Genomic DNA, 21,022 nt, shown 5'->3' on the forward strand with positions numbered 1-21,022 from the left:
AGATCCAGCTCTGGGCTCGGTTCTGTCCCACTGGTCTGTCTCTTCCTTTGCCCAAAACACACTATTTTAATTAGTATCACTTTTACAAATTCAGTTAATAGGAAAAAACTCTCACTTAGTTCATCTTAGCCATTCTTGGACTTCCATCTTCCCTATAAACTTTACAAGCATACTATCAGGTTCCACATTAAAAAACTATTACATACCATTTTTTAATGACTTCTTGTTTCCTGGTCTCTATGGCATAATTCATAGTTATAAACAGTATACATTTTATAGTCCCTCTTTTGTAATAACTATTTTTCATTTTTTCCACATGGTCTATATAAGTATTTTTCATAGTATGTAACGTTCCCTCAAACTGATGTTGAGTAACTGGGGCATTTTCCACCTACCATTGGATATTCAGACTCAAATTTTATTATTATAAATAATGCTATCACTTTTTCTTCTTTGACTTATTTCGTTAACATGTATTTCCAAGAGTGAGCCTAATAAATCTACATATTTTAATGGAAAAAGCTTAAAATATGATTTTCTGAGTCTGAAGCAAAAAAAGGAAAAAGTGCTGGGACACCTGGGTAGCTTAGTCAGTTAAGCATCTCTGACTTCGGCTCAGGTCATGATCTTGTGGTTCATGAGTTCAAGCCCTACATTGGGCTCTGTGCTGACAGCTCAGAGCCTGGAGCCTGCTTCGGATTCTGTGTCTTCCTCTCTCTGCCCCTCCCCTTGCTTGCATTTGGTCTCTCTCTCTCTCAAAAACAAACATTAATTAAAAAAAAAAAAAAAGAAAGAAAAGGTGCTAAATACAGATGTAAAGTGAAAAAAGAGTGAAGGATATTTCCACGTAAGTTTGTTTTTGTTTTTTTTTAAGTAGGCTTCACACCCAGCACAGAGCCCAATGCAGGGCTTGAACTCAGGACCCAGAGATCAAGACCAGAGCTGAGAGCAAGAATCCGACACGGGGCACCTGGGTGGCTCAGTCAGTTGAGCGTCTGACTCTTGATTTTGGCTCAGATCAGGATCTCACGGCTCATGAGTTCAAGCCCCACTGCCAGCGCAGAGTCTGCTTGGGATTCTCTGTCTCTCTCCCCTCCCCTGACTTGTGCTCTCTCTCAAAAATGAATATTAAAAAAAAAAAAAAAAAGTCTAACACTTAACTGGCTGAGCCACCCAGGTGCCCCTCCAAGTAAGGTTTCTGGTGTCTAAGAGACTGGCGTTACCCTCACTGAGATTGACTACTCATGTCACAAATTTTAAGGTCACTCACTGAAAACCAAATACACCCAACTCAGTATCTCTGGCAAAGATCCATATCATGTCCCAGAAGCACAGTGTACTGGTCACAAGGTGGGCTCAGACCACCACCTGAGGTTTAGCATTCCCTGGAGTCCACATGGAGCTGAACCCAGCACTCCACTGTCACCAGAGGCATTTAGGGACGGAAAGGCCCCAGCTACTGACACCCCCCAAAGCTTCTCTAAACCTAATGCGATCTTAAGACAGAGATCTAATTCAGACAATCATCTCCAATCTCCTAATGCCTGCCAGCACTCTAAATCCCTTCAGCAGAAAATCCCTATGGCCCTCTTTCCCAGAAAGGTCACCATGACCTGTTCGCACTTTCTGGTTGCACTGATAAATATCGTTAGTATTTCTTTGCTGTTAAGTGTTTATACGGTAACATTTAGATTATAAAACAAAAAATGTATACCACAAGTAGTTAAAATAAACAAAAATAAAACTTTTTCCCTCAAAGATTCTCTAGCTCACAAGATACAGGAAATATTTTGGTGCTTAAAAATCTTTTTTACTCAGTATTAAGGGCCACACAGATCATCTACAGAATAGTAAACATTTAACTAATGTTTTAATTCTGCCAAGTCCTAAATAAAGGGCGGGGGGAGCAATTTCAGCAATTTAAACTTATTTAAATAGCATTCATACCAGGACTACTGGTAAACAGCATTTTAAACACCCCCCCAAAATGTGAAGGTGTTATTAAAGCCAAGGATTACATTTCCTATTACAGCTGTAACATTTTCATGGAACTAATTCTTAGCCAACCACCGAGCATTAAATCTCCGCACAGAGCACTTGGTCAAGCATAATCAGCCTCAGGTGCCAGCAATTTCCATGCAGGCACTAGAAACAGAACTGGCACTTCTGGCAGGTGAAGGGGACCTTCTGACCAAACACCAAAAGGCACCACGGAGTTCCTGTTTGATGTTTTTACGGAGGCCAGATTTCGGTCTGGGGGATTTCACCCTAGAGTTCACTGTATGCCTATTGTACGCCCAGCACGGCTCCTGCTCTTGGGGACACAACAGGAAACACAACAGAGGCACCCTTCAGAGTCAGTGTTCCCATGAGTGGAGATGGATGACAAAAGGCAAAAGTCAAGTATGGATGGTGGGAACTGCTTCGGGGGAAATAAAGCAGGGGCACTAGGGTGGAGGCAGCGTCCTACAGGCACAACAGTGTGGAAACAACAGGGCCAGGTCTCCGTTTTGAAAAGCGAACTTTAAGGGCAACAGGGGGAAGAGATGGAGGGGAGAATAACTCGGTATCTCTGGAAAGACCCACATCACATGCCACAAACACAGTGCACTGGTCACAAAGGTGGGTTCCAGACTGCCACCCTGGAATCCACGCTGGAACTGAACCCAGCACCACTTACAAGTCCACATGTGCACACCACCCACACGTGTGCTGGGTATAGAGAAAAGGGTAAAACAATTCAAACAGCTGTTAACGCCAGTTGCCTGAAGAAGAGTATCGGCAGGATTACAACTTCCTCTTCAGACATCCCTGTGAAGTACACTTATTACTATTGGTAGGCACTGTACTAAAAATTTGAAATATTCAACAAAGGAAAATAAATGAAGAAACAGATTGGAACAGTTTAAGAGTCAAGGAAAGATTAGGAATCATTAGGAATCTAAGAAGGCAAGAGAGATGAAATTCCAACTGGGAAACAAAGTTTGGCTGCAGGTAGGAAGGAGGTGCTCAGGAGCACAGAATGGGTACAAACATCAGTCAGGCGTTCCCCTTTTCTCTGTGACACACTGTGGTCATTTGATAAGAGAAAAGAGGTCAGGGGCGCCTGGGTGGCTCAATCGGTTGAGTGTCCGACTTTGGCTCGGGTCATGATCTCACAGCTCATGAGTTCGAGCCCCGCGTCGGGCTCTGTGCTGACAGCTCGGAGCCTGGAGCCTGCTTCGGATTCTGTGTCTCCCTCTCTCTCTGCCCCTAACCCACTCGCATCCTGCCTCTGTCTCTCTCAAAAATTATAAATAAACATTAAAAAAAAATTTTTTTTTTAAAAAGAAAAGAGGTCAGGAGTTCCGAAGACTGTAGTAGAGAGAGTAGAGAGGCACTAGTGAGTGAGCTCCTAAGTGAGACGTCCTACGGTGCCAGGCAGTGTCATGGGTTTGTAACCTACAGAGAAGGCCTGTGGGCCCTGTTGAGACCCTCTGCAGCAGGATTAGCTGTTTGGGTGCAGGAGGGAGAGGACAGCGTTGGCAAAGAGCGTTACCGAAATGATGCAGCACCAGGAAATCCAAGCTGGACCAAAGAGGGAATGAATGTGGGCCAGTGGACAGGGATGCAGGAAGGAAGACCCACAGAGGCAGGACTTGTCGCATTCACTGATATGACCCCAGACTTAGAACAAGGCTTGTACTGAATAAATATTTACAAGAGACACGCAATAAATATTTACTGCAAAATCAACTGAAGAAAACAGAAGTCCTGATCATGTTGAAAAATAGCTAAAACTGGAGTAGCTGAAGAAATAAATAACTATGAGAAATAGAAGGCTTTGGTCAGAGTAGGAAAAAAATACCTTCATTCTTAGGTTTTTAGGCATATAAAGAATTTTGGGAACTGCCTATACATAGCTCCTCCTTATCCATGGGAGAGACGTTCCAAGACCCTCATGATGCCTGAAACTGCGGACAGCAGACAATACTAAACTCTACATACACTGTTTTTTCCTACACTTACATACCTACGATAAAGTTTAATTTATAAATTGAGCACAGTAAGAGGTTCACAACACAACTAATAATAAACCAGAACAAGTGTAACATACACTGTAATGAAAGTTGCAAGAATGTGGTCTCCCTCGCTCTCTCAAAATGTCTTCCTGTCCTGTACTCACCCTTCTTGCAATGATGACAGATGATGAAGTGCCGACACGTGGACACCAAGTGAGGTGAGTGATGCGGGAGGTGATGCAGCGTGAGGCTGCTGCTGACCTGACGATACGCCAGGAGGATCACCTGCTTCTGGGCTGGTTGACTACAGTAACGGAGACCGTGGAAAGCAAAACCCTATGTAATGGAGGACCACTGCACTTTGGTCAACAGTTATTAGATTAGCATGCAGGAAAGGAGTTTTAAAGAACTACTATTCTCATAATTTTTAATTCAAAGTGGGTAATTCTCAGATTATAATACTCTGCAATCAGGAATCAGAAAGAAAGTGTTCTAAGATTTACTTCAGTCGACTCTCCTCTTCTCCTAAATGGGAAGCAGTGATGTCAGACACATAACATTCCATTTACCACTCAGTTACTACCCCACTTAATACTCACTGTGATGTGATTATAGATAAGCTGAGACCATCCAAACAGATCTGCAAGTCGGTAAAATGCTGCCAACTTACACCGCAATAATTTCTCCCCTTTGTCATAGGCGATTGAATCAGACCCTCTCAGATCATTCACAGGAGTCACCATACCAAGACCTGAAATAGAAGATAAACAAACTCAAAGACTCACTATTTCTTATCAAATATAAAACAAATAATAATAATCCTGAGACATGAATCTTCCACACAAGGCTACAAGTCAGTCTTGAAAACTTCAAAGACTATTTCATAAAGATCATGTTCCCCAACATTAATACAGCTAAGTTAGAAATCAAGAACAAAATGGTAGCAAAATTTATGGGATACAGTCAAGCAATTCTTAGCAGGAAATTTACAGTAGAAAACATATATATTAGAAAAGAAGAAAGTTTTTTTTTAAATGATCTAGTTTCACCTTACTAAAAAAAGAGAAAACGAAATCCAAAAACAAGAAGAAAAAATTAGTAATAAAGAAAAAAGGAGATACCAAACAGAAAAATAGAGGAAAACTGACTTAATCTTGAGAAGATTAAAAATAAACTAATGAAATAAAAGAAAATGAAAAATGTAATGAAATAAAATAAAATACACCTCTAGGGAGACTCCAAAAAAAAAAAAAAACACAGTGGAGGTAGAAATTACACCATGAAGCAGTAGAGAAGGGACATAACTACATATCCTACAGACATTAAAAGGATAATAACAGGATAATATGAACAACTAATTATATCAGCATATGTTTTAACTTACATGAAAAAGACAGAATCCTTGAAACACACAAGCTATCAAAAGCTCACTCCAGAAGAAACAGACATCCTGAATACCCTTGTTTCCGTTAAGCTGAATTTGCAGTTAAAAACATTTCCATAAACGAAACTCCAGGCCCAGATGACATCACCATGAATTCTACCACACATTTAAGTCAGAAGTAATACCAATTCTATACAAACTCTTCTCAAAAATTCTACACAAACCCTTCCAGAACACTTTACAATTCATTCTATCAGGCCCAGCATTATCTTGATACCAAAACTATACAAAGATATTTTGTTACATGACGTTATAAGAAAAAACAGACCAGTATCTCTCATGACCACAGACTAAAATTACTTAACAAACTTTGAGCAAATAATCCAGCAATAAATACAAAGAATAGGGGCACCTGGGTGGCTCGGTCAGTTAAGCATCCAACTTCAGCTCAGGTCATGATCTCATGGTTCGTGAGTTCGAGCCCCATGTCAGGCTCTGTGCTGACAGCTCAGAGCCTGGAGTCTGCTTCAGATTCTGTGTCTCCCTCTCTCTGCCCCTCCCTCACTCATGCTCTATCTCTCAAAAATAAACATTTTTTAAAAATTCAAAGAATAATAATACATCATGAGGGGGATTATCTCAGCCACACAAGATTGGTTCAGCATTCAAAAACCAATCAATGTAATTCACTATACTGAAGAAGAAAAAGTATGGGATCATTTTAATAGATACAGAAAAAGCAGTTCATAAAATTCATCACCCAAAACTCTCCGCAGATTGATAATAGAAGGTACTGTCTTCAACTTAATAAGGGACAGTTACAAAAATCCACCACTAATATCAAACATAATGATGAAAGACTGAATGCTTTTCTCCCAAGGCCAGGAACTACGTAAGGATGTACACTCTGGCATTCTTATTGAATACTATACTAGGTAGGGATCCTAACTAACACAATAAGGCAAGAAAAAGGAGAAAAAACAAAGACATACACACTGGAAAGGAAGGAAAAAGAAGTATTTGCACGATTCCTCATTACATGTTGCTAGATTTGAATCTTGTTAATCATAAACTATCTTAAGCATACAGAAAAATATAGAGAACAATACCAAAAACCACCTATCATCTTGATTTAACATAGGTCAATCACCTACTTTAGATCTTTAATTCTTTTTTTTAAGTTTTATTTATTTTAGTAATCTCTACACCAAGCGTCGGGCTCGAGGCTCAAACTCATTACCCTGAGATCAGAGTTGCATGCTCTTCCAACTGAGCCAGCCAGGTACCCCTAGATCTGCAATTCTTAAAAATTGTTTTTCAGAAGATTTTCAGATGATGGTAGCAGTGGCGGTACAGTTTTCGAGTCTTACTAAATCTCTATTCCAACCCTCCCCCCAAAAATTAACTACAGCAACTAAGATATCAAAGCCAAAAACCTAAGAATGATATCTACAACAACACTAGGTAATGAGGTAGACTCACAAAACTGAAAATACAACTGGGTAGGGTTGACAAAGACAACAGTGTATATCAGCATACATATAGGAGGAAGCAGAAGGAACCGTGGACCATTGGTTGAACCTAAGACCCTCAAAAGAACCATCAGGAACTCACTACAAAGCTCAGAGGGCCAATTTGAGAACAGCAGCTAGAACCAAGAGGAGTTCTGCACACTTAAATCCTTAAAAATTCTCCAAACTAACCATTTAAAATTGTCTTTTAGGACAAAGCCTCACACTAAGAAATATATGGTAATTCAAACCCAAACTGACTAGCACAGAACTATAAAGAAAACAGAAGAGTCCAGATAAAAGCAAGGAAGGGAAACAGGACCCAACTTCATTCAACAAACTGCCATATTTTTTTACCACTTTGAAAAAAAACAGAAGAGGGAGCTCTAGAGCCATGACATTAGAAAAGCCTGCCTAAACCAGGAATCTCCAAGAAAACCAAGTTTCGTGTAAAAGTGAACAAAAACACCATGATCAAATACCACCCAAAAATTATTTTAAGAAAGAAGTGCAGAATCACATCCCTACAGATAATGAAATCACACAAGAAAGATATGTATGCAAAACAGATGAAAACGATAACCTACTGCTTCATAAACAGTAAAGAAAGGTAAAGAAAAGTATTAATAATAGAAGATATGAAAAAACGTTTAATCAGAAAAATTCACGAAGGAACATAAAAGGAATTAGAACATAAAAGGAATTAGATATAAATGAAAAAATAATTTTAAAAATAAATACTAAGCTAGGGGGTACCTGGCTAATTCAGGTGGTTATAGCATGCAACTTTTGATCCTGGGGTTGCTAAGTTTGAGCCTGATGATGCTGGGTGTAGACATTATTTAAAAATAAAATCTAGGGGCGCCTGGGTGGCGCAGTCGGTTAAGCGTCTGACTTCAGCCAGGTCACGATCTCGCGGTCCGTGAGTTCGAGCCCCGCGTCAGGCTCAGTGCTGACAGCTCAGAGCCTGGAGCCTGTTTCCGATTCTGTGTCTCCCTCTCTCTCTGCCCCTCCTCTGTTCATGCTCTGTCTCTCTCTGTCCCAAAAATAAATAAAAAACGTTGAAAAAAAAAATTTTTTTTTTAATAAAAAAATTAAAAAAATAAATAAATAAATAAAATAAAATCTAGAGGAGCCTGGGTGGCTCAGTCAGTTAAATGTCTGACTTGATTTCGCTTCAGGTCATGATCTCGCAGTTTGAGTTTGAGCCCCATTGTTGGGCTCTGCGCTGACGGTGCAGAGCCTAGTTGGGATTCTCTCTCTCTCCCTCTCTCTCTGCCCCTTACCCACACTTGCTTGCTCTCTCAAATATAAATAAATTTTTTAGATTAATTAATTAAAAAATAAAATAGTGCTTGCTTTGGCAAGCACATATACTAAAATTTAAAAATAAAATAAAACAAAATCTTCTAAATAAATACATACATACGCACTAAACTAAAAGAGAAAAGAACATGAAATGGAAAAATGTTTTAAATCATAAAGAAATGAAGCAATAAAAAGGATTTGAGAACAAGCAACAGTGAAAGACAAAGAAACTCCAACATGCATATAACAGGAATCCCCGAAGTAGGAAACAACAGGAAACAGAATAAATACTGCTAAAATACAAAATATTGATAAAATACAAAAGATCTGGAAGAGCACATCATCTGAGAAAATTAAGCCACAATGACCAACAACACTAAGACATATTCTGATAAAACTGATGGACTCTATAAAGAAAAAAGTACTTTGAACATCCAGGAAAAGAGACCAAGTCACTTATATGGAAGAGTATCTTCAATTTTAATAGCAATGCTTTGAGATGGAAAAAAAATTAATTATCTCTTTAAGATACACATAGAAAATGTGAGTCTAGTGTTTTACACCCTAACAAACCAAACTCAATTAATATTGACATACAGAGACGACAGCAGGCAAGAACTCAGACAGTATTGTTTCCACAAGTCTTTTCTGAGAACTCTACTACAGAAGGCACTTCAGACAACCAAAACGACTGAGGGATACACGGATACAAAGGTTGGTGGTGAGAATTAATATATATTTATTATGTATTAATTATAACACTAACTGAACATTATAAGAGGGAGATCATAACGTGTAATGGTTACATACTCTGACAACATAGACTATTTTAAATCATGAAGAGAATAGACTGTTGGTAGAGTATGGTTACTTTGTGTGATATATGGGAAAACAAATGAGTAATTACATAATATTCTGGTTTTGTTATTCCTGGTTGTCCTTAAAGGCCAGAATTCTTGTTGTGGAAGAAAGGAGAATAAATGTTAGATAGAAAAAGTCCAGTAAAAACCCCTTAGCCCTGAATTTTGATTGGAATTAGGAGTATAATTCCAATATACTTAAAATTCCTATATATTCCTATATGCCTATATAATTCACAAGATAATATATATTTCCTAGTTCTGCCCACTAAAAAGGCCTAGAAAAGAATAACTAATCCATTAGCAAAGAGCATCCCTAGTACCTAATTTCCATTTCCCACAAAAAGAAATAAAGATTTCTTAGCAATATGGCTGATTCCAGACCTGGGGCAGGAAATGTACTAGGGTAACCTGGAACATTTCCTCATGGGGGATGGCCTGGAAACTGTCAAAGCACTAGGCTCAGAAGTCAACCTGGAGGGACGTCCACTGATCAAAGATGGGACAATGTTAGCATCACAACAGGTAACTGTAACATTTTGAAACACATTAAATATATTTAAATCTATGAATTCAAAAGAATACTAAAAAATAATTGGTCATTTAAGAATGATAGGAAACTAACTTCTTATTTTGAAAAGGGCTTTAGACCACACTGGGTAACCAAAAACAGTTGTTGAAGGGAAGCTCCTTTTTTGCGTGCATGCCTGATGGTCAGTAGATCACAGCCAGGAAAGTGCTGTTACGTCTGAAACCCCGACCCAGAAACAGATCATTTACAAGTAGTTCAGCAAGAGGCTCCCCTTGAACATGAAATGAGTGATGGGGAAGGGCGTGGCCCCTTTCCAGCCATGCCCCATTTCCCAGGGAAGTTTCTCTTTATAGAAATATTTTAACTAATGAATATAAAGGAAGGAATGATAGAATTAAAACATCACCATCTTGGAACCTTTATTAAATTAATAGATCTATTTATTGAGCATCAGTGGCTGTTAACACAAAAAAGAAACAACCAGACTACGTGCCTACTCCTGATAGAACACAGTACTACCTACAAAGTAGGCTTTGCCAAAAAACTGAATCCAAACACACTCAAGCGTCTAGATCCAACTACCAACTTACTGTAAATACAGAAGACAAAAAAACATGTTAGCAGCACCATGGAGATGGAATCAGCAAAATTCAGCCAAAAAACTCTACAGGTCCACAAACCCATTTTCTTTAAATGTAAGGAGAAAAGGGGCAACTGAGTGACTCAGTAGGTTGAGTGTCCAACTTCGGCTCAGGTCATGATCTCACAGTTCTTGAGTTCAAGCCCCCACATTGGGCTCTGTGCTGACAGCTTGGAGCCTGGAGCCTGGTTCAGATTCTGTATCTCTCTGTCTCTCTCTGTCCCTCCCCTGCTCACACTCTGTCTCCCTCTCTCTCTCAAAAATAAACATTAAAAAACATTTTTTTTTTTAACAGACAAAAACCAAACCAAAATATTTAGGGATGACCATTTGATTGACGAAACCATGAAGAAAAACCAAGGCAGTGGTTACAAGCCAAAATGGAGGTTCCTGGGGTGACCAGCTGTACTCAGTCAGTACAATTCTTGATCTCAGGGTTGTGAGTTCAAACCCCACATTGGCTAGAGAGATTACTTAAAAGTAAAATCTTTTAGGGGCGCCTGGGTGGCTCAGTCGGTTGAGTGTCCAACATTTGATTTTGGCTCAGGTCATGATCTTGCGGTTTGTGAGTTTGAGCCCCTCGTCAAGCTCCACGCTGACAGGGCAGAGCCTGCTTGGGATTCTCTCTCCCTCTCTCTCTGCCCCTCCTCCCCCGCTTCAAAATAAATAAATTAACATAAATAAATAAATAAATAATTCTTAAAAGATGGTGGGTTCCTTCTGAGAGGATGATAGGAAATAGGCCAAGTGATCAACAATGTTTTATTATTAACCTGGGTAGGAGTTATAAAAGTATTCACCTTAAAATCCTTTATAAGTTATAGATCATTTATTCTATGTTATTTCTATATATTTTACAACAAAGGCTGTAATAATTTGTTTTTAAATTTGTGTTTTTAAGAAACATATCATTAGATATAATTGAAACTAATTAGCTTTCTTCCTTTCTTTTCATGGTGCGGCATTATTGAAATAAAATTTCCTTTTCTCTGACTAGAAGACAATATGCAAGTAAGTAAATACATTACACCACCCTTTTATTACCTAATCCGTATCAGACAGCACAGGATTCCATTAAAAATCCATGTGAAGGGGCGCCTGGGTGGCGCAGTCGGTTAAGCGTCCGACTTCAGCCAGGTCACGATCTCGCGGTCCGTGAGTTCGAGCCCCGCGTCAGGCTCTGGGCTGATGGCTCGGAGCCTGGAGCCTGTTTCCGATTCTGTGTCTCCCTCTCTCTCTGCCCCTCCCCCGTTCATGCTCTGTCTCTCTCTGTCCCAAAAATAAAATAAAAAACGTTGAAAAAAAAAAAAATTTAAAAAAAAAAAATCCATGTGAAAACAAGAAAAACTGACTACCGTTTGACTTCAGGGTAAAAGTTTGAGTTAGTGAATTAAATGTTATTTTCATCACTCTCTGGACATTAATGGATGTATCACTCTGGTGGGTGTCAGTCAACTTCTAAGAATACTATGGAACTGACAGGCAAACTGCAAACACCAGGTGACCTAACAGAAACCACTGTCTTACATTGGCCCATCAGAAGCTAACTATCCAGGGGCACCTGGGTGTCTCAGTCGGTTAAGCATGCGACTTCGGCTCCGGTCATGATCTCATCAAGTTCCAAGTCGGGCTCCGTCTGACGACTCAGAGCCTGAAGACTGCTTCAGATTCTGTGTCTCCCTCACTCTCTGCACCTCCCCTGCTCACGCTCTGTCTCTGTCTCTCAAAAATTAATAAACGTTAGGGGAAAAAAATTTGAAAAAAAAAGAACCTGACTATCCAATTAGAACCGGCAGACACTAGTCCAGAGAAGTACACAGTAGGTCAGTACACAGTACTCAAGCTGCCCCAGGTTCACCCCGTCATGTGAACGCTTACAAATTCAACAGCGATGGCAAAGCCCCTCCACCTTCGCACAGCTACCCGTTCTTTGCTCACATTCACCCATCCAACAATCTCCCCCTGGCTTTCTTTCGGAATTTCTCTGTTTCTCGCCCATTTACAAGCAGCAATAAGGAACAGTGGATAAGAAATGTCTGCCTGAATGAAGTTCAGGCAAAATTGATGTGCTACTTCACAAGCAGTTTCTGATTAATTTTAGTTCACAAAAGGTGTGAGAAGCCACCTAAAATGTCATCTGCCTGAGAAATAACAGTTAATGGCTCATAAAAAAGGAGGCCTCTACACTCAAGACATTTTCAGACTTACAGACTATTTTTTTACTGTAACCAAAATATTAATTTTCAAAAATCTCAATTCTATGTATTACACTGTATACTGATCTATTTCACGTAAGAATCTGTCAGGAATTTTTTTTTTAAGTAGGCTTCCTACCCAGCGTGGAGCCCAATGTGGGAATTGAACTCACGACCCTGAGATCAAGACTTGAGCTGAGATCGAGAGTCGGATGCTTAACTGACTGAGCCATGCAGGCGCCCCAAAACTGTCAGAAAATTTAACCTACAAAACGACAGAACATATATGCAGAGTCAGGAGCTACTCACTCATGTTTAAGGCAGCCATCCCTCCTTGCGGAGCTGCAGGGTAGACATTCGGTACGTTCGTGGTCATAAAATCTGCAATCTGCTGTAATGCCAACAGGCCTGTGGGATTCTTCCCCTTCTTAAATTGTTCCTGTATCATTGATTCCAACTCTTCGCAGAAAGCCTAATTAGAAGCAAATTACAACAGTGAGACACTATTTCTTTTCTGTTCCTTGGGAAGGCACAGGTAACTATCACATAGACCCGTTTGTTTTCATCCAGTGCTGGAAAAGTAAGTGGATATTCTCATATATTGCTACTTGGAGCATAAACTGCTACATTCTTTCTAGAAAGTAATTTAAACAGTACTAAAGCTTAAATCTTTGAACATTCTATTGCTGATAATCTTTTCTAAAGAAATAATCAAGACATGTCCAAAGAATTATTCATAGGAATGTTCATGCTATCATGAATGACAGACAGGAAAACGGGTGATGTTGACATTTTAGACAGTGGAGAACTGACTGAACACACTGGCCCACCTCACGACAGAATTCCCTGCACACATTCAACACAAGAGGCTGAGAAAAAGGAAAGGACATAAAATTGTTCCTGATATACTTTTGATCGTGAAAAGGTTAGAAAGCAACGGAACCTTTTTCTGTAAGAGAAAATATGTATCTAAACATAGAAAAAGACTACATTAAATACATCAAAATGTTCATTACAATTATCTTAGTGATGGAATTATTAGCAATTTTCATGTTGTACTTTGTGCTTCTCAGTATTTTCTTCAAAACAGATTTGTTTTCAAAATAGATTTTTTGAAATTACTTTTTAAAAGTTGAAAAAGGAACCCTAAAACATTTGTCCTTTATCAAATAATCCTAAATTTTTTAAAAAAATCCTAAATTAGGCAAAAGGATTAAATTGGGTGAATAGTGACTTTCATATAAAGTCACTACTGAAACAATACAGATTTATAGCTTTCCCAAACCGCAATAATTTTTTATATACCCTATAAGGAAATATCTTCATAGATAACATTTAATGTGAAAATGTGAACTCACTGAATCATTATCCACCCCGATTTTAAATACTCTGAGGGCTTCTGGATGATTTTATATTAAAATATACTAAACTTTCTTCTAGTTTTCCACTGCCTCAATGTAAAGCTGAAAAGATATATTGCCAAGGGACAGTCTAAATAGAACTATCACTTGCAGGAAGCAAGCAACAAACAAACATACCACATTTAATGTAATGGTATAAAAGAACGTCAAAAACCAAGAGCTGCTGGAGGAGCCCCTATTTACTGTATCATGAGAAATAATGTCACAGATCGTGTTCTGTGGTAGTCAAGGAAGGAGGGAAAAGCTGACAGGTGCTCTGAGTAAGAAACAGAACTAAATCCACAGAACTCTGTCATCAATGCAGAATGTAAGACACAGACAGATACGCACAGATACAGATGATGAGATACAGACAGATGCAGACAGCCTCTACCAAACATCCCAGAGTGTGCTGGCTGGGCACAGAGGAAGCAAAAATTGCATAAAACAAGCTCCCTGCCCTCACGGGCCCTCAATCTGAAAAACCAAACAATCTATTTCCAGTTTCCAAATCCACAGACATATGTGCAGGAAGCTCAATTCAACATACAGGTACCACATATGTACATGCACGACATCACAACTCAGCATGTGTACACAGCACAACACACAGAAGTATCAGGTGCTGTTCTAGGTATTGAGATTATACACATAGAAAAAATGGTTCTTGCCATCAAGGAACTTAAAGCTTAGCAAATACAACACAAAAAGAAGACTGCAGGGCGAGAGGCCCTTTGTGTCAATAGCATCCCAGATGACTTACACGTGCAGTAAGGAGCTGAGCTTAGCGGTGACCAGTGAGGGCCGGGAGCCACCTGTCTGGATCCCAGAATGTAGCTCCAGCCAGCAGTCACCGGCCAATGACCTTGTGTGCTTCCTTGGTGCTACATCCACACCCTGACTTCTCTGCTTCCGGACCACCTCTCCTCCAATGCCCCTGTCATCCAACTCACCTCAGCCTCCCCTGTCCACAATCATGCCCTGGACATGCTCTTTCCTAGGAACTGCGCCCCTCTTCAGTGTCAGAGCCAAGCATGGGTTCTCCAAACACCGCCCCCCCCGCCCCCAGCATCCAGCTCACCCTTTTCTTCAACGCTGTCATGACCCTAACACCTTTCTGCCATCCCTTACCTTTCCTGAGTCCTGACCTCCCTCACCCAACTTAGACCCTTGGTTTAACATTATAATCATTCCCTTGCTCACACCTTCAACTCTCCACCATTTCACCCAACAAAACCCTAATCCTGGTTAAGTTCAACCCTTCACTCTTTCTATTCATGCTGCTCAAATGAGTAGAGAGGCTGGAGGGAGGGAAAAAAAAAAACAAAACCCAGACCATGCTATGTTGTCTCACTATGAATTCCTGACCCTGACCTGACGCGCCCTTCACATTAACCCAGCGACAGCCCATCCCCTCACCCACTCTCTCCTCACACCCCCTGCACGATGCCCTGGGCGCATTCTCAGCAGGCGGCTCCACTTACTATTCCCTGACAAGAGAGAACCAGCCTCAAGTGTGTGCTCAAGCTCCCTGTGGCATCTGTCCAACTACCAGCATCCACGGCCATGGCAAGGCCTTTCCCACTCCCCTCACTGACTCAACTCTCCGTGCTCCTAAAACCAGACACCAGCACCAGTGCGTTACTAGAAAGCAATTCTAGGCTTTCAACTTCTGTCCTCTGTTCCAGGGTCCCACACTGCATTCAGGTTGGTAACAGCCGATGCTTACTGTGCTCTAGACAACCTGTGGATGGGGGCTTGCTCAGTCCCCAGGGCCTGCGCATGATGTGCTGGAAGTTTCCTTTCTGCACTCTACCCCTGGGGACTTGTACTTAGTTTCTTGCGGCTTTTACATGGGAAACTGCTCAAGCCAAAAGTCTAAATGTTTTCCTGATTCCTTTCTTTTTTCTTACCACCTCTTCCTCACCAGCCATCAGCAAGTCCTATGTATCCTACCTTCAAAATAAAACGCAAAACTTACCACCACCTCCTGCTTGGAAGACAGCTTTCTCCCTTACCCCATACTTTTTTTTTTTTTTTTAATGTAGGCTCCACACCCTACGTGGCTCTTGAACTCATGGCCCTGTGATTAAGTGTCGTGAGCTCTACTGACTGAGCCTTCCAGGCACCCCTACAATTACTTTTTCTTTTTTTTAAATATGTGTGTGTGTAAATTTATAATTTACTTGGGGTGGGGGGAGGGAGGGAGAGAGAGAATTCCAAGCAGGCTCCACGCTATCAGCACGGAGCCTGATGTGGGCCTTGATCCCACAAACCGTGAGATCATGACCTGAGCTGAAATCGCTTAACCGACTGAGCCACCAAGGCGCCCCTATAATACTCATTCCATACAAAACCCAGAATAACTTCTTTAAAAACCAAATAGTGTCATTCCTGTCTGCAGCCCTCCAATGACTCTCTCCTGTACTCTGAACACAAAACAAACTCCTGATGTGAGCTTACACAGCTTTCCAGGACCTGCCCCTCCCCACCATCCAACTTCACTGCCCCCTCCCTGTTGCCTCCTGTGCTTAGACCACACTGGTGCCTTCTGACTCTCCAAGCCCACAGAGCACACCCCTGGCTATCCTAGGAATTTCATGTCAGCTGCCCCTCAAGCCGGAAGGCTGCCCCCCCCCCCCCCCCCCGCCCACCGCAACCCCAGCATGGCCGGCTCCTTCCAGTCATTCAGACTCAGGTGAGACCTCCCTTTCTCAGAGAGACCTGTTCTAACCACCACTCAATCTAATCACCCCATTGCTTCCTGCACCACACTTCTCTTTGTTGTTTCTTGTTCACCTCCTTCGAGGGGAGTGTGAAGTCCTCTCCCTGACCTGGGTGCTCACACAGGGTGTGACACACATCAAATTTCACCAAGCTGTACACTTGAGATTTCTGTGCATTTCTCTAAGTTATGCCTCAACAATAAGCAAACAGTAATAACGGCCAAACAAATAGAATCTGTTAGAATCTGAGACCTTATTTGTCCTGTTTACCGCTAACTCCTTAGGTTCCTTGAACAGCTATATGCTGCTGAGACAATCAACATTAAAAAAAATTCAATGACTACCTGCCAAATGATACCCCAAAGTATTAAGGGCATCAAACAAGATGAGAAGGATAAAAAGGAATAAAGCATATACAAGGGCAGCAGCATCAACATGAGGAAACAGTAAGACAGAACTACTTTACATGGAGACGTAAGCACAAGACGCAGAGTTGGGCGCGCTTCCCACTCTCGGTGCTGACATAACTGAAGGGAAACCCAATCAATGATCAGGCGCAGGGTAAGGCCCAGTAAGTGCCCGGCGCTAAACTAGGTGGTCTGGAGGAAAGGGCCCTTTTTAAAGGGTCCTGAAATAAACTGACTCTCTGGAGAAGTAGTAAGAGAGTGAAAAAGAGAAGGAAAGCACCTCCCCTCCTTGAGGACACTGAAGAGTTCTCATTTATTTTGACTGATAACGTGAACTAGACAAAATTCTTTCAAAAGCCTTGCACGTACATACGAGGCACTGATTTCCTGTGTGAAAACACATGGACCCGGACACACACAACACAGCTAAGAGCAGACGCATCAGAAGAGGAGGAGGAGGAGGAGGAGGAGGAGGAGGAGGAGGAGGAGGAGGAGAAAGAGGAGGAGGAGGAGGAGGAGGTAGAGGAGGAGGAGGTAGAGGAGGAGGAGGAGGAGGAGGAGGAGGAGGAGGTGGAGGTGGAGGAGGAGGAGGTGGAGGAGGAGAAAGAGGAGGAGGAGGAGGAGGAGGAGGAGGAGGAGGAGGAGGAGGAAGAGGAGGAGGAGGAGGAAGAGGAGGAGGAGGAGGAGGAGGAGGAGGAGGAGGAGAAAGAGGTGGAGGAGGAGGAGAAAGAGGTGGAGGAGGAGGTAGAGGAGGAGGAGAAAGAGGTGGAGGAGGAGGTAGAGGTAGAGGAGGAGGAGGAGAAAGAGGAGCAGGTAGAGGAGGAGGAGGAGGTGGAGGAGGAGGAGGAGGTGGAGGAGGAGGAGGTGGAGGAGGAGGAGGAGGTAGAGGAGGAGGAGGAGGAGGAGGAGGAGGAGGTGGAGGAGGTGGAGGAGGAGGAGGAGGTAGAGGAGGAGGAGGCAGAGGAGGAGGAGGAGAAAGAGGAGCAGGTAGAGGAGGAGGAGGAGGTAGAGGAGGAGGTGGAGGTAGAGGAGGAGGTGGAGGTGGAGGAGGAGGTGGAGGAGGTGGAGGAGGTGGAGGAGGAGGAGGAGGAGGAGGAGGAGGAGGAGGAGGAGGAGAAAGAGGAGGAGGAGGAGGAGGAGGAGGAGGAGGAGGAGGTGGAGGAGGAGGAGGAGGAGGAAAAAGAGGAGGAGGAGGAGGAGGAGGAGGAAGAGGAGGAGGAGGTGGAGGAGGTGGAGGAGGAGGAGGAGGTGGAGGAGGAGGAGGAGGTGGAGGTGGAGGAGGAGGAGGAGGTGGAGGAGGAGGAGGAGGAGGAGGAGGTGGAGGAGGAGGAGGAGGTGGAGGAGGAGGAGGAGGAGGAGAAAGAGGAGGAGGAGGAGGTGGTGGAGGAGGAGGAGGAGGAGGAGGTGGAGGTGGAGGAGGTGGAGGAGGAGGAGGAGGAGGTGGAGGAGGAGGAGGAGGAGGAGGAGGAGGAGAAAGAGGAGGAGGAGGAGGAGGAGGAGGTGGAGGAGGTGGAGGAGGTGGAGGAGGTGGAGGAGGTGGAGGTGGAGGAGGAGGAGGAGGAGGAGGTGGAGGAGGTGGAGGAGGAGGAGGAGGTGGAGGAGGAGGAGGAGGAGGAGGTGGAGGAGGTGGAGGAGGAGGAGGAGGTGGAGGAGGTGGAGGAGGTGGAGGAGGTGGAGGAGGAGGAGGAGGTGGAGGAGGAGGAGGAGGAGGAGGTCGAGGTGGAGGAGGAGGAGGTGGAGGAGGAGGAGGAGGAGGTGGAGGAGGAGGAGGAGGAGGTGGAGGAGGAGGAGGAGGAGGAGGACGAGGAGGACGAGGAGGAGGAGGACGAGGAGTGCACTGGTTCTGAGAGAAGGCTTCTCTTACGGGACTCTGCAGGATCATAGAGACCCTCTTTTTCTGCTCCATCATATTGAAGTCCTGGCGAAGGTCCGGTGCCATGTTCCTCTCTCGCAAGTACTCCGGGTTGTTCTCATCCACCCTGTCGAAGTACCTCTCCTTGTGAGGCGCTGTGGTCGGGGGTGGCGAGGTCACCACCGCAGCCCGCGTGTCACCGTTCATCGTACAGTCTTTCTCGGCTCCTACAGAATCAACACACAAGACAGCGTTGTGTTGGAGTCAACGTCCACTAGCATTTCACAGCCAGCAGCCAGCCTGACAAACCCAGCCTCCAGTGTGACAGGGCTGTGACCAATGGAGTCAGAGCCACGGCGTGTGAGGCTTCTTTGTGGCCTGAGGCACACGGTGTGCATCAGCCACCTCCCGCCCCTTCTACGAACCCAAGGCCAAGGGCGTCTGTCCTTGCCATTGTTCCTCACACACAACAGAACAATCTCACAAAGCTATTAAGTCCTCTGTCAAAGTGAAAAAGAACTCGATATTCAACTGTGACAAGACGGTTTAAGTCATGATGTTGTCCCACCCAGACAGGACCTACCAACAGCAGAATTCATTTCTGGAGAAATCTGATTTATGGTATTTTTCCAATATTATGTCAGTACTGATTTTGCAAAGGATTTTCCAAACACATCAATAAGAAGCTGCTCACACATCTGTATTCATCCAAATGGGAAATACTCCTCATCAGCATCACCTTTTCAGTTCAAAGAACGGCAGGTCCTGAAAATGTCAATGTGCCCTAATTTGTGACTAACCTAAAAGATGCCCAAATGACTCAAATTTAAAAATCTGTTATTATAGCTACTTATTTACACTTTTTAATCCCAATCTTTTTATCTGAAATGATGTTGAAATACTAAATTATATTCTTTAACTACTAAATCTCTAGACAACACCCTTTACTAATCAGTTTAATTACTATTGTTCGTATAAGACACTGAATGACAGCTTCAACTACATATATGCAGTACTTACTGAGCACCTATTATGTCTAGCCATTGTGCTAGGCACAAAAATTAATCAGACACTGTCCTCACCTTGGGGAAGCTGGAGTCACAAACTGAGAGAGGAGGCACTGATTCAGAAGTCATCAGCACCGGGACAGTGCAGTTAAAGCCGGAGAGAAGGGGACACTGGCTAGCAGAACACAACGTGAGAACAAGGGGCAGAACCAGCACCTAGAATAGTTCCCAACATAGAGCTGTATATAAACAAAAGTTTTTGAATAAATTAAGAACAAGAAGGAAAGGAAACAGAGACAGGGTGAGAAACAGACTCAGTGGCCACAGGCAGAATTTGAATGGTGAGTGGACAACAGCTCCTCAAGCCACACGGGATAAGCAAGGTAGAGATTTCCAAGTTGATTAAATTAGCAACTGAAACGTAATTGGTGCCCCTTCCTTACACACTACACACAAAATTCATCCCAAATGGAACACAGACGTAAATGTAACAGCAAAATCTATAAAATTCCTAGAAGAGAACACAAGAGTAAATCCATGAGACATCAGGTTAGGCAAAGTTTTATGGCACCGAAAGGACAAGCAACAAAAAGAAAAAAAGAGATGGATTGGACTTCCACAAACTTAAAAATGTTTGTGCTTCAAAGGACACATAAGAAAGTAAAAAGAGAGCCCACAGAATGGGAGAAAATATTTGAAAATCATGTATCTGGGAAGAGATTTGCATCCAGAATATATAAAGAACTCTTACAATGTAATAATTAAAATAACAATAAAAAAACTTGAGAATTATCAAGTGACCTCAGTGGATACCCCAAAGAGCACAAGAACTGAGCAGCTGAAAGGGCCTAAATTCTTGATCCACAAAATCATGAGCTATGGATAATAAGATAATTATTTTACGCTGCAAAGTCCCAGGACAGCTTGTTACTGAAATAATGGTGCTCAGGGGAAGGAGAGGGTGTATTCCAGACACTGGTTTTCACTTGTACGTGATCCTCTCAACTTCCCTATTTGGTTTCGTGGTTGTGTTTGTTTTTTATTTTAAAGATTCTATTTTTAAGTCATCTCTATGCCCAACATGGGGCTTGAACTTACAGCCCCAAGATCAAGAGTCACAAGCTCCACCGACCTAGCCAGGCAGGCGCCCTTCCCTATTGTTGACACATCACTGTTTTCCTCACTTCACAGATGAGGGA

General features: G+C 42.6%; 1 protein-coding gene across 10 annotated transcripts in view; it reads right to left on the minus strand.

Moving 5' to 3' along the window:
- ADD1 (adducin 1) overlaps positions 1–21,022 on the minus strand; it is an 88,832-nt gene that overhangs the window by 27,730 nt on the left and 40,080 nt on the right. For all 10 annotated transcript variants that reach the window (XM_058719628.1, XM_058719630.1, XM_058719629.1 and 7 more), the window contains exons 2-4: positions 18,829–19,043; positions 12,741–12,903; positions 4,601–4,752 (exon numbers count right to left, since the gene is read on the minus strand). In XM_058719628.1, the coding sequence (XP_058575611.1) occupies positions 4,601–4,752; positions 12,741–12,903; positions 18,829–19,023 (510 nt within the window). In that variant the 5' untranslated portion in view covers positions 19,024–19,043. The remainder of the gene's footprint in view (positions 1–4,600; positions 4,753–12,740; positions 12,904–18,828; positions 19,044–21,022) is intronic.

The sequence above is a fragment of the Neofelis nebulosa genome, chromosome 3 (assembly GCF_028018385.1).
Source record: "Neofelis nebulosa isolate mNeoNeb1 chromosome 3, mNeoNeb1.pri, whole genome shotgun sequence".
In the NCBI taxonomy this organism is placed as follows: domain Eukaryota; kingdom Metazoa; phylum Chordata; class Mammalia; order Carnivora; family Felidae; genus Neofelis; species Neofelis nebulosa.